This window comes from Rosa rugosa, chromosome 6, assembly GCF_958449725.1.
Source record: "Rosa rugosa chromosome 6, drRosRugo1.1, whole genome shotgun sequence".
Taxonomy (NCBI): domain Eukaryota; kingdom Viridiplantae; phylum Streptophyta; class Magnoliopsida; order Rosales; family Rosaceae; genus Rosa; species Rosa rugosa.
In genome coordinates, this window is record NC_084825.1 from 18,221,850 (window position 1) to 18,236,527 (window position 14,678).

The 14,678-nt window shown below is 36.6% G+C and overlaps 2 protein-coding genes across 3 annotated transcripts; one reads left to right on the plus strand and one right to left on the minus strand.

Moving 5' to 3' along the window:
* Window positions 1-872: 872 nt before the first annotated feature.
* On the minus strand, window positions 873-11,197 carry LOC133713496 (membrane-bound O-acyltransferase gup1). Of its 2 annotated transcripts, XM_062139539.1 has the most exons (19): window positions 10,822-11,197; window positions 10,679-10,737; window positions 10,241-10,422; window positions 10,101-10,149; window positions 9,528-9,631; window positions 9,261-9,325; window positions 8,431-8,501; window positions 6,906-6,965; window positions 6,677-6,790; window positions 6,079-6,203; window positions 5,722-5,773; window positions 4,988-5,050; window positions 4,690-4,799; window positions 4,507-4,599; window positions 4,302-4,383; window positions 2,508-2,585; window positions 1,719-1,794; window positions 1,538-1,587; window positions 873-1,333 (listed from the first exon to the last, which is right to left on the minus strand). In XM_062139539.1, the coding sequence occupies exons 1-19, from the start codon at window positions 10,940-10,942 to the stop codon at window positions 1,292-1,294; spliced, it is 1,596 nt and encodes a 531-aa protein (XP_061995523.1). In that variant the 5' UTR covers window positions 10,943-11,197; the 3' UTR covers window positions 873-1,291. The 2 variants fall into 2 exon arrangements, with proteins under 2 accessions (XP_061995523.1, XP_061995524.1); XM_062139540.1 differs by lacking the exon at window positions 10,101-10,149 and having other exon boundaries at window positions 10,822-10,903.
* Window positions 11,198-12,236: 1,039 nt separating this feature from the next.
* On the plus strand, window positions 12,237-14,678 carry LOC133716322 (uncharacterized). The gene is made up of 4 exons (XM_062143031.1): window positions 12,237-12,366; window positions 12,539-13,315; window positions 13,625-14,286; window positions 14,430-14,678. Exons 1-4 carry the CDS (start codon window positions 12,237-12,239, stop codon window positions 14,676-14,678), a joined length of 1,818 nt encoding a protein of 605 aa, XP_061999015.1.

Consider the following 14,678-nt stretch of genomic DNA (forward strand, 5'->3'; position numbering starts at 1 on the left):
AGACGATCACGAACCGATCCAAGTAGGGTCGAAACACTTGGTTCATCAGATCCATGAATGCGGCGGGGTCATTGGTTAGCCCAAAAGGCATGACACCAAACTCAAAGTGCTCATAGCGCATTCGGAAGGTCTTCGGAATGTCCTCCTCGCGTACTCGTAACTGGTGATACCCTAATCGAAGGTTGATCTTGGAGAAGAACATCGCTCCCGCGAGTTGGTCAAACAACTCGTCTATCCTTGGTAGTGGATGCTTGTTCTTGATCGTTACTTGGTTTAGTCGTCGATAGTCTACGCATAGACGTAGCGTCCCGTCATGCTTCTTAGCGAACAACATAGGAGCTCCCCAAGGTAATGAACTCTTTCGGATGAACCCCTTGCTCTCGAGATCCTCTAGTTGTAACATCAGTTCGCTCATCTTGGCCGGTGCCATTCGATACGGCGGTACCGAGATCGGCTCGGTACCGGGAACCAGGTCAATGTGGAACCTCCACTTCACGATCCAGGGGTAATCCTGGTAGCTCCTCCGGAAACACGTCAGGGTACTCATCTACAATCGGCACGTAGCTGTTAGTCTCCATGTTTGCCTTTGAAAATGTTTCAGCAGCACTTGTGAACTTGATTGAAAATGGGGATACTAAGTTGCATCCTCTGGGAACTCTGATAATGAATTCCAGGAATTTAATGGGCAGTTCTAATTTCTTGCAGCTGAAGCACCTGCAGGGGTAAAGAACAGTGACAGATCTGGCCAACAAGGGTCTGTCCTGACCTTACTGATTAATTTTCTGCTTTTTTTTTTCTTTGGATTACACGACTGAAAAAACAAAACAATTTGTCCACGAGTCAACACTTTACAAAACGAAGACTTATGTCACTAGATCAAATCACGGCCAATTTTTCTATCTTTTGTTGGGCGTTTTACTCTCAATTAATGTACTACAGACTTCAGACCAAAACAAAAATGTAGTGTAGAAAACCCTTAGAATACAACTAAAAATCAAAATAATCAGAAGTTACAGCAACAGAGCAGGAATTTGACAAAAAATAATTAGAATCACAAGTTTCACCTATCAGTTACTTTTTATACTTTAGCAACAGTATATTTCTTTCCCAGTCGTGTACTTCTTTCCGCCACTATGCATTAGTTATGTACTCTCACTACAAAATCAAGGTCCTCAGCGCAAACCAGTTCCAGTTTGGAACTTCAAGCCCAGTTCTTCTTTTCAATGGCCAGTGATTTTCACACTAGCATTTAGATGAAGGGCTGATTGGTCAAACCCTGTGGGAAGCCAATTTAGTGGGTACTTTGTTTTGCATCACGGATGTGGAACATAAGCTGCAAGATAATTCAACTTCAGGCCAAGTATAGAAAGGGCAAACACACATACAGACTACAGTGCTTCCTACTTACTGTATATAAATTTAGTCCACCATCAGATTTGACAAGCAATCAAAGTAACTTAAAAACCATCAGAATAACTAAATAAAAGAAACAAATATGAATGCTCATCATTGCATTTGTAATATTTCATGAAATTACCTTTGTCCCAACATAAAATGTCAAAAGCATGCCGGCCAAGACCGGCAATCCTGCACAAAGAATATATACATATTATTTATAATACACACGCACACATATATATAACTGGGATCTTAAGGATATTATATTTCATTGGACCCAAAAAAAAAAAAAAAACAGAGGATATAAAATTTCAAAATACCTTCTCTGCTAAGGAATTGAGAAACCAACCAACTAATCCCAGATGGTCCAATCACAAAACCAACAAGGTTTGCAACCTACATAAAAGAGAAGGGTTGTCTTAAAAGAGAAGATCTGGTGCAGATCGAACAAATAAGCATTCATAAAATACAAGGATTGGCACTTTAATCTAATATTATCATATCATTTACTCATTTTTGTTAACAAATAAGGTCACTGTAGCTTGGAAAGATTGCATATTTTGTCATCCAAAATCGTGAAATTCAGAGCATAGAGGCAAAAACTGCAATATGACCAACAGCAGCAGTTCCTTGTAGCTTTCTAATAATCCCAAATGGTTCCATCTTCTGTTCTCACTTTTGAACTCTCAGCATGACAGACAAACGCAGACACAGAAGACATCGAAAGTCTGTCTAAGCCCAAATTTTGTTTTCTAGCACAGCAGTAACATATTAAATTCAAAGGTTCAATTCTCATTTACCCACTACAGCATATTTGATATCACGAAGATCCAACTCGCTAATTATCATGAGCTACGTTGGAACAAAAAAAAAAAGAGCATCTTATAGCAACGCTGCCCTTCAGTATTTCTGCCTATGATCCAACAAAGACTGAAAAGGTATTCAGTTTGCACCCTGTGGCTTTAAGTTTATTAAATAGAGACATTATTTCTTGTGAGTTCAAGTAAAATCTAGATCGTCAAGCAGTACTAAGCATAGGTTTATCATCTGGTATAACTTTAAAAGTCTCAGTAAATATACTATATGCTCATTAAACATATAAAACAGACCATGAGGCAAGTGATTGTAACTGCCCCAGCAGCCGCACTAAATTCACGAACAATAAACTCCCCAAGAGCAGTCTTGGCCTGAACAAAAATATGAGAAAATTATAACTGTAATGTTCTTCAGACAAAAAGGAACGAGGAATAAGATACCAAACTGATGCATTGTATTGATATTAACTCATTATGCATTTTCTCACTTGGTATAGCAATGCTAAAACTTTGAAAATTTTATCCCACCCATAAGATTAAATTCACTAGATATACTAGTTTTTTTCGAAGTATACACCAACAGCACACATCCTGGTGATTGATTTTGGTACTGTTTGGGTAATCATAGTTGCTCTAGTTGACTGATTAAATTCACATACCGTCCTGCATATATATTACATAATTTAATTCATCAAATATTTATTTGGAAGTCTTTTCTAACATACAAATTTTAGACAAACAATATGTAAAAGGACCATGAGGGTATTTTAAAGTTTAGACTTAAAAAATAAAATAAAATAACATAGATAAAAAAGGAAAGAGAAAACGTGTTGCAACGATAGTATTATATGGGTAATGCTGGTATTATAAAGGGAAAAAAGGGTACCATCATCGCGTTAGAAAGGCACACAGATCCTTAATAAACCATAGAATCTGAAGAAAAATTCATTGTGATTTTAACCAAAAATAAAGACTTTGACTAGGGACTTTAAACTAACTATTCTCGTAAAAGTTCAATACAACATACACAACTGAGGCTGCAACATGAATTCATTCTTCCGAGCCCTTTGTTACGCTCAAATTGTGAAGGTGGAAAATTGGGTGAGATTACAGTACATCAAAGGTTTGAGTCCATTCCACTTGTAACCTTAAAAGGACTTTTTTTTTTCTTTTTTTTTTAGAAAAGTAACCATAAAAGGATACGCAACTATTACGAAACAAAGATTACCTTCCCTTCAACCCAACGGCCAAATGTTTGGCTACATGAGAGTTGCAGAATGGGGGCTGCAATTGGCATCCTAAATTACAAGCCGCACCTACTCTCCACTTTACCAAAATTGCCTCAGTAGGTAAATCCTTGTCCAAGTAAATTTTGACCAAAACATTATACGGCAAAGCAAGATTAAGCAAATTGGAGAGGTTTGAACCAGGTCTCACATTCCCTTTTCTCATCCCCAAAAGCAAGGCTAATTAGTATTGTGCAATATATAATTAAAATCCAAAGAATTGCCATTACTCTGAAGGCCAAATCTATAACGGCTATAGCATTTGATATCCCTTGGATTTCAAAAAATTGGAGACTATGACAAAACAAGCATTCAGGAATTTGAATACACTTCCAACTTCTTACAATTCACAATTGCTAAAATCACCACCCAAGCCATGAAAAAGCTGATTTGCAAGAACTGCACTTAAAAACTCTCAACCTCTACACGAATGACAGCGGCAACCAAGAAATATTGGTGTGTCGTTAAAGCCATCAAGGACGAAGGTTATGGGTGACCACAGCTCGCCTCACTCACCTTCATGACCATATTTATATTTGTTGAAGATGACAATTAATGATTGTTAAGGGTTTCTGACATTAGTTTCTCTGTTATGGTCTTACAAATCTCAGCTCTATACACAGTTAGTTTTAGGCTTTGGCTTGATAGAGAACTGATAAAGAAGAGAAGGATACTTAGGACATTTTACATTCTAAATAGTGGAGAGGGGTGTGGTTTGCAATTAAGAGGGTGCCAATTTCACTCCCCTTGCAGAAATTGGAATGATCATTTCCACAAGATTAAAAAGAGGAAGAAGAATCACCTGAAATGCAGAGGCTGCTGATTTGAAGATTATTTCCGGAATAAAGAATAAGCATGTCAGCCATGCCCATGAAAGAAGCTTCCTAATGCCAAAGAAAGCCGAAATATATAGAGAAAGACACAAATTTCAACAATGTTCTGCTCCCATATTGCAGGAAACTGAAACATAATCACAATGGAAAAAAAAAAAATGCAGCTAGAATTACCACTCTAGATCATGCCAAATGGCAACGAATGTGAATACAACCCACACATTGAGAAGCTTTCTCTGAGAGCCGCCAAGAGGTATGTACAAATACCTAACATTGCAGTAATTTTCAAAACAGACATCTCTGAGTTAGAAACAGAATTACAAGTTAACTTCAAAGCATAACAGTTAAATGTTTAACCTCACAAGCCATTTGTTGTAGGAAGCATGCCAGTTCTTCCAAAAGCTTTCCAAGTTGTAGCAATTGTTTACACACTTTGGCATATTCTCAGGGACCTCAATGCCACAGATCTAAGATAAACAGAATAGTAAAAGTTTACCCAGTGCACAACATTAACTGCTAGAAACCATGATACATCTTGTGTTTTGGTAAGTACCTTGGAATTCTCAAAATAATACATACTAAGTACACACACACACACACACACATATATATATATATATTCGTTTAAAAATATATTTATATTACATATACACACCAGTGACCAGAACCGGAAATAGCGCCATATCAGAAAGAACTTTAGCCACATAAAGTTTAAAACCTGCACCATCAGAAGAAAGTATGGGCTGAAAACAAAAAAATAAATATAAAAAACAAAAGGAGCCACCCAACAACTAGAATGGAAACTTCCATAGCAAAGGAACATAGTCAAACATAGCAGAATACTTCAGTATGATGAAAACACAGCACTACTTAGATAAGCAATCAAATAAATTATATCCAAGAGGAATTACATTGGGATCTAATGATTGAGGATGGTTATATCTATTAATTTTGTCAACATTATTCTCTGGCTAACTCTATGATTTCTACTATCCAAAGAAACTTATTGATGCCTTGAATTCATAATATATTTAACCAGCAGCAGTATCTAAATAGGATAATCCAATTATGGATCATGAACTTCTGATTGCTAAAGAAACAAGTATGCAGCATGATACTTTAAAATATGAAGACAACAAGATTATATTCAGGAAGACAAGTATACATCTTTGTTTGGTTACAAGAAACTGTTTCTTAGAAGTGACTTAATATCTAGGGTTTTTTGGATTAGAAATTGCGCATACTTTGGATTGGGTAGTTCATAGTTCATGCTAACTAAGGTTGCCATTCTTCTGCACGAACAAATAAAAAGTAATGGTCCGCTCAAAATAATTGACATATTAAAACTCCAATCAGGAATAACCTTAATAATGTAAGGATATCTCTTACCCCATATCCAATAATAAACACATCTACGGGATATAACTGTTTCCACATGCCGCTGATAGGTACACAAAAAGTTTGAATAAATTCAAGTATTATTCAAAAAAGGAACACACACACACACACACATGTATTTATGGATACACATACTATTTGGCCATATATATACATATATAGGGAGTCTCTATTGAGGACGTTAAAATGAGGACTTTCAAATCAACAATTGGATGAGTAGTCCAAATTTTAGTTGAAATATTATTTCTCAACACACGTCATCCAACCGTTGTTCTACCCCACTCTGCATAGATATATACATATGAAATACATAATCCATGGTGTATCTTTAACTTTTAAGGAACGCACCTGATTGCAAAGGCATTGTAGTAAAAGAGATGTGTCATTAGTTCCATCAGAAGGAGACTGAAAACCCAACGCAAACCGTACCAAGTAGTGTCTCTAACTGAATAGTTATTTTGAGGAATATCCAGCTGAAAGAACACTGGAGGTTAATTGATGAGACTTCGCTATAACATACTAGGAAGGAGTAGCATTTCTAGGGGATTGTAATCCTGAACAAATGCACTATTTCAAATAATTCGAAAAATCATATATTCAGAAAAGTGGCATTCTACAGGGCAAGAGTCATGTTATTAGCGTTTAATTTCAACAGTAGTAAGGATGTATCAGCAGTTGATTCCATTGAAAACTCAAACCTGATTGCAGGTATTTCATGCTTTGTAGTGGAATTGAGTTATTATGTGTGTTTAGCATCTGACCATCTTTATGTTTAGGGGGAAAATAAGAAAAGGCAACCACAAAATACTTCTCGAACTGAAACATTAATCTACTCAACTATAATATATTAGTAGTTCAGCCATGAAAGACTGCTAATACTGCAATAACTGGACCACTGATGATCAAGGAAGAAATCAAGACACTATTAATATTGGAAGTGGCGAACCTGTGAAGCAAAGGCATTGAAGCTTAGAATTGGCCCAGCAAGATAAAGAGGTGCATATGCCAGATAAGAAAGGTATGTGATAAAGGAAAAATTGTCGCTCTGGACACCTCTCTCCTAAGCAGAATGAACACATTCATTAACATACAAAAGAATCCCATGAGATGACAGTTATAAAAGGATTCAGAATCTACACTAATACTGGACTTCACCTAAAAATAAGCTAGCTAACCTGTAAGACTTGGTAACAAGTTTTGCCGGCTCTACAAATATTGCAACGCTGAATATGTTTCTGCAATCACCAACTAATAATGATCAGCAATTAGTAGGTTACAACCTGACAAGATCATCTGCATACATGAAGAATTCTCTGGTATAAAGGTTTATGAGAAATCAAGGGGACCAATGGATAAATCAATGAGGGATTCATTTTAGAGTTTGTAGATAATACTAGATTGATAATCATTGTAATTGGCAAGCATGTGAAGGACACCAGAAAGAAAAGTAGACTGGTGAGTATGAATATGAGCACTGGAAACTGACACCATATTTCAAAGACAACAAAAGGGTCCTAGAACTTAAAGAAAGCTGCAGAGTACCAGGACAATGAAAACAAACGGGGGCTGAATTAAAAACCACTACCTGCTCCTCAAGTCTCATTGACAGAACTTGAAAACTATACATTAGGGTTTGAGGGAATAAAAATAAGTAGCATTATCCTGATTTGATCTTTCAGACCAAAACTGTAAGTGGGCAGAAGAGTATCCTGACTAAACACTTTTGGCACATAAGTAGTTCCTAAAAGAAATTTTTATTGAAAAGAAACAGATTTTACTGACACAAAAAATGATACAATGAAAATGAAAGCTACATCTAATTAGCTACCTGCAGACAAGACATCCTAGAATGTATGTAACCTTATACTACAGCAGCCTCCCCAATAAACGGACTATAAGACCAACCCCTGTTTTCTCGTCAATCGCATCGCTTACCACCAAAACTGTTTCCAAAATTTGTCTACCCTTCATATATGCACCTGCTTCCCAAGAAATAGTATCTCCCAACAGTTATATCACCATCTGGGTCAATCAACGGCTTAGCACCAACTATGTACAAACTTGTCACCAGACTAATTGGCCTATAATTTCCAACTTTTAGTGAATCTGCCATTTTCCCCTATTATAGAATTCTGCCTAAATTTCTGGCAGCTTCGCTTTTACAACTTCCCAATTTCTTTGGAACACCTGCACAGAAAAGCCACCCGGACCTAATGACTTATATTTGTCACAATTGAAATTTATTTCCGCTTCGGGAGGCCTCTTCAACCACCTTACTTTTACTTCTCTGATGTGCTGTCGAGTTAAGGTTTTCAAACCCCAATTCAGTTTCTCCTCACTAGACCAAATGTTCTAAGAAAAACAGTTATTTCTCCTCTATCAAACTCCACAATGCCATTGCTTCGGGTAGACGTAGTCAATACTTATGGATAAAACCTTTCCAGGAGATATATCTTTCTGCCTCGAAAAATTCATTTTATAAGTTGCCTATGTGGCTTAAAAGAAACTTTTTGTGGCAGAAAAATGCATTTCCTGAAGATATTTTATCTGAAGGTATTTATTACAACTATCACAAGCTTTGGAGAATTGGAAATTTGTAACATCATTTTTCAAGTAGCCATAGTAACAGTACAGTAGTTGCAAGTGATCCTACAAAATACATACTAGAGAAACAGGATGCAAAAGAAAACAGACATATACCTCATGGTCAAAACGAGAATCTTGATGAGCCCAATGGTAATCATAGCCAAAGCTTACCATGCGCAAAACAACTGTCACAGACAAGAAAAAGAGCCATGTAAGGATTACAGTAATATATACTTGCACAAAAACAGGATGCAACTTGTGTCATTGTGCCAAGTGAAACACTTCCTCTTTTCTTTGAATTTTCATTCTCTTATTAATCTGCTTGTGCTCATATCCTGTCTGCTTAATTTCACCTTTTTGAACTATTTTACCAACGCAGTTACAGAAATCAGCATAAATTTGCAGATGTGCAATGGACTTATAAATTTATTATTAGATTGTGCAAGTCAATTTGGCACAAGTCATTCACAGCTACAAGTGGACATAGGGGACCAGTTGACACACAGTTATAGTTGAGATGGACATTAATCAAACCACAAGTTTTGTAGGGAGATTGGCTTCAAACTTCCAGCAGTAATCTGATAAAACCTAAATCTTAAAATTATTCTGCTTATCCTAAGAAAAGCAGGGATGAACATGCTAGTTTTCATTAGAACATAACTAGTTACTAAAAGAAATGGAAAGGAGTACTTAAGTAACTATCACATGTCCGCAAGTGTTGGAGTGAATCCTTAAGGAAAGAATCTCAGATTCAAAAAGTGTTGGAGTGAATCCGCAAGTCTTTGTCTGTCAATAACTTCACCACTTTATGCATATATGTATGAGATATGAACATGAAATGAAAAGTAGATAACTAATATTTAAACCCACCACTGCACATTGAGTTATAAACAAGACAATTGGAATAAAAAATTTCTAAAACATTTATAAGGAAAGCAAGATACCAAAGTTAAAGCAAATTTGCCATCTAAAGGTGCCCCGAAAGTTGTCCAAAAATGCCCAGTGCTCCCTATTTGAAATAGATAAGCAGAACATGTAAGCAGACATATGACGCATCATCAAATCACAAATTCTTCTTCTTTTTTTTTCTTCTTTTTTTTCCTTTTCTTTTCTTCTTTTGAAGTCAAACTACCTTTTACAATTCAACTCCCCAAAGAAGTTCTTATATTACCCAAGAAAATAAAAATAATAACCTAGCCAACAAAACTCACCCAAATGAGGAGAATGAGTATCCTTCATAAATACGATTGCAGAGAAGAAAGAATATGTTGAAACTCCAGAATACAAAAGAGAAGTACTTCGTTCGAGCAAATATCTGCAGAAAAAGAAATCCACTAATATATAGTAAAACCCAAAAGAATGAATTGTATCTTTTTCTTTAGAGAGGAGCAAGCAAAACTACAAATTGCACACAAAATTCTCATCAGATTTTACCAGTAAACAGATGATGATTGTACAGAATACGCTTAAACATCGCAAACACATATTGCGCTCTCCCAATCAAAGTTATGTCAAATTTGCAGTTACATAAGTTTCAGCTCCATAAACCAAAAAGAGTTTGATGCTATATAGGGCACAAAATATCAACTGCTAAGCCAATTAACTTTACATGAAATCACATTTGTTTTTTGAGTCATTATAATTCGGTATGTTTTCATTAAACAAGAAAAAAGGTTCAAGCAAAGTCAGCCTCAGAAAATATATGATAATGCACTATAACTATAAAGTTTAAAACATCAATGAGAGAAGGAAGAAAAAAGTAGTCCAATTTTTGTAGAACGCACCTTTACCAAAAGAAAATTCACTGAAGCGATTGAGAGGATAAATATGATGCTTCCAGAAAGACATATAGAAAGTCAGCGAAATTTCACACCCTCATGAGTATAACATCCAAGTAGTACTATATAGAGCATGAAAAACATACCAGGCTCCATGCAGATACGATAGGTACGTGAATGAAATCAAAAGCCAAACAATGGACATCCCTCTGGCTTTCAAATGAAAATATGCCCTCGACAACTGAGCGATTGACGTAAATATTGTGAAAACAATGGTGAGAACAGGTAAATTTCCTCGCAAGTTTCTCCATTGAGCATCAGACGCATCCTAGGAAAAAAAAAAACAACGGGGGTATATCAGAAAGATAATATTGTTTTAGTGTTCGGTGATTCATGGTCGCGGTGATGCAGTAGATAACACATGAACATGAGATATATTTAGAAGCAAAAGCTGCATTGCTTTCTAAGTGTCATGCTTTTCCTAAAAATAGACCATTTAATCTCTAAATTTGAAACTAAAAAACATAATGAGTTCATCAAAGTAAAAAATAAATTAAATCCAGAGAGAGAGAGAGAGTGTGTACATTGAGGCATTGAGGTGTGAGCCATCCAGGCCGCAAGCCCAATAATTTGGTATAATGATCTGAGTGTGAGAGAAACGAAAATTAATTGGATATAAATTGAAAATTGAAAATTGAGAATGATGGAAGGTGGTATGGTTGGTTACCGCGAGATAGTTGAAGCGATCGATGGATGATGAAGGCGTAGAAAGCAGCAGCGTAGAGAACCAGAAACGGCAGTTCTCTCTTCTTAATACTACTACTACTATTGCTGCCTTTCAAATCCATAGCAGACTTTCAACCCAGCTCTGACTTGACCTTCAAATGTATATATTGTTGACCATCGCCAATCCAATCGGTGGCACCGAAATGAAGACAAGGTTTGGGTTTTTGAAGGAACAAAGGAGATGAGCCTTCAGCTCTTGTTTCTTGACCGCCTATCTGTTTCTTTCTCAACTGATTTCTGTCGCAGAAAGAGTGCAGTCGTAGACTGCAAAAAACATAAGAAAAACAGTGAACAAAGTTTGGTTTTAACTTAGTGCGGTCCCTCGGTCGGTTTGAATCAGTAATAGACATTACTAACTTCAAAATCAATATATAACTAAAATTTTCAGTATTTAACCATATAACTATCAAATTCCCTATTTCCATTTTCGATATACTAACTTTACAATGAGTATTTTTCGTAAGGGTTTTTGTCAATTTACCCTAATTTTAGGATCAATGCTCCACTTACCCCATTAAGTTTTTTTAATTCTCACTTACACAAAACACTCTAAATTAAGAGTTATTTCCTTTTACACAAAAGTTCCATTTTTACATCTTTTTATTGACATTTTTGCCCTTTTCTTAACTACCCAGCGTCCCACCCAATTAAATCCGTGTGTTTCAAAATTTCGAGCGAACGAAGAGAGAGAAGCTTTCGTTCGCGCGATAGAGAGAGAGAGAACGAAGAGAGAGAAGCTTGCATGGAGAGAGAAAGAAGCAATGTGGCTCTATATTTCAACTCTGCTTCAGCTCGGTTTGAATTGTTTCTTCGATTTCGATTTCAATTTCGTTTCTTCGATTTTTTTTTTGGATCCATGTTTGCTATTCACCTCCATTGAATCTAAGTTTGTTTTCCTGTGCGTTTTGTTATTTCCGAATTGTTGAACTAAGTTTGGTATGTGTTTCGTTAATTCCATTTTTTTTTTCTTTTTCGAAAAGCGTGAATTTCATTTTTGATTTGGTTCCATTTGCTATTTTCATGCTTATAACTTTGTTGTGCTAAGTTTGATCTGTTTCGTTGTGCTAAGTTTGTGTGGTTCTGTTTTAGAACAGTTCGATCCGTTTCGGTATTTGTGAAGTGTCTATTGCCCCCCAGTAGACCCATATTGGGGGTCAATAGATGGTTTACAGAGCTGCTTTTCTTCTTTTTTGATACGCTTAGTTTTTATTGAAGATCATCAATAGTTGTTTATAGTAACTTGTTTATGTTTTGTGAAGTGATTTTGGTGTTCCAGACTCCTCTAGTGGGGGGCAATAGTGGTTTGATTTTGTTTTGTTTTTTGCTTTTTTTTTTTTTTTTTTTTTCTTCAGGAATATGGATAGTTCCTTGGCTGTTAAGTGCACTCATTGTGGACAAGGTTTCATGTTTCGTATTAATCAATGTATGAGCTATGCTCATTTGTTTGAATACATTTGTGAACGCTTCAAATTTTCTGCAACTGATGGTATTGCGCTTCATTATTCGCTTCCTGGATGCTCTATTGTTTTTTCTTCGCAATGATGATGATTTCCAGATGCTGTTTAGCGGTGCGAAGATTTACAAGTTGGATTGCGTTGATATTAAGGTGTTGAAGAATAGTGTAAGTTGCAGCAACAAAGCTTCTGTTTCATTTTAAGATAGCTGCTCTAGTATTGTGGATGAAGATGATTACCTCACTGAGGCATTTAGGACTGAAGTTCAAAAGTCTTACTTGTCAAATGAGTGGGCTAGTTACAATCAATATGTAGGGCAGAAATTTCGTGGCAGTTCCCCTGAGTTTCGAGACAAGCTCAGAAAGTATGTTATTGAAGTTGGGTTCAGCTTTGTGTTTATTAGAAATGATTGGGACAGAATTCATGCGGTTTGTTCCAATTGGGGAACCGAAGGATGTGAGTGGAACGTCTGTGGTTATGTATTGCCTGCAAATGGATGCTTTATTATTGGTGAGTTGGACAATGTCCACTCTTGCAAAGGTGTTCTTCGAAAGCAAAAACATGAGCTTTTGGGATCGAAAATTGTCAAGACATGTATTGAAAAGGACATTAGCTATAACTTGTCATTGAAGCCGACGAAAATTATCAGCAAGTTCAAGTCAGCTTATGGGTTTGATATATCGTACAAGGTTGCTTGGAAAGCAAAGCAAAAGGCTAGGGAAATGATTTACGGTTCTGAGGCTGATTCGTTTAACATGCTAACTTGGTATAGGGAAGTTGTGTTTGAGACTAACCCGGGATCTTCTTTTGTTTTGGAAGTTGATCCATTGAGTAATCGGTTTCAGAGGCTTTTCCTAGCTTATGCAGGCTGCATTCAAGGCTTTGAATTTTGTCTTCCCGTGTTGTATGTCGATGGCACTTTTGGGAAGAGTGTCTACAAGGGGCAGATTCTTTGTGCAACCGGAAAGAATGGAAACCATGGTAATTTTCTGATGTCTATGTTCCTTTATTGTTATTTTTGTTGAAACTTTGCAGCGGCATGCTCCTGTTAGTGGTGCAACGGCACGCTGTAATCATGTATTGGCCCCCAATAAGCATCTATTGTCCCCCAATACTCCTTTATTTTCTTGTGATTTTCTTTCCCCTTTTTGTTTCTTTTATGTTTATTATTTTTTTTGGATTCTTTTCGTTGAAAATGTGGAGCGGCACGTTGCAATCATCTATTGCCCCCCCAATAGACATCTATTGTCCCCCAATAGACTTGCATCTTTTTTTCTTTTCTTTTTGTAGGTTTCTTTCCTCTTGCAATGTGTGTCTGTGATTCTGAGACAGATGCTAATTGGTCCTTTTTCTTCAAACACTTGAAGAGCTTGCTGGAACCTCATGGTAGAGTGATTACGTTTATTAGTGATCGAGGTGTTGGACTGTTGAGTGCTTTTGATAAGATATTTCCTGGTAATCATCATCTTTTCTGTTACAAGCACTTGGCGCATAACCTTATGAGTAAATACAACGGTAAATGGTCTTCTGTTTTGAAAGATGATGTTAAAAAGAAGTTTTTTGAGTTGGCATATTCATGTACTGAAAAGGAATATCGTTTCCATTTAAGAGAGTTGAGAGAAGTTGGTGGCGCTGATATTATAGATGCATTTCTTGTTGATATGCCTCTTGAAAATTGGTGCCGTGCATTTTTCCCTAGATGCCGTTATGGAATTATGGCTAATAGTATAGCTGAATCTTTTAATGCTTGGTTTGCTGTTGAGCATGAGATGCCAATTTACACTATGCTTGATCAAACTCGGATTAAGGTGATGCAGATGATGGGTGAAAGGAGAGACGAAGCTCAGGTTTGGACATCACAACTTACTCCTGTTATGGAGGATCGTTTGAAAGAAGGTATGGAGAAAGCTTGCTGTTTCAATGTGCATTACTCCCATACAAATATTTATGAGGTTAGATCAAAGTATTCTTATGTTGTGGACCTTGGTACTCCTTCATGCTCGTGTAAAAAATGGCAGATTAACTGCTTCCCTTGCTGCCACGGTCTCGCTGCAATTCAAGCTGCCTCAATGGTGTTTATGCTTTTATTGATAAGCATTTTCATGTTGATTATTACAAGAAGTGCTATGATTTTCCAATTTATCCAATATCTAATGTTGATATGGCTTCTTCGGAATCTGCAAGCAATGACTTCATACTTCCTCCGAACACAAAGAGGCCGCCCGAGAGGCCTAGGCTCAAGAGGTTCAAGTCTAGAGGAGAGTGTGAAAAGAAGCTCATTCGTTGCGGCCAATGTGGCAAAATGGGCCAGCATAACAAGAAGACCTGCACTAAACCTATTTAA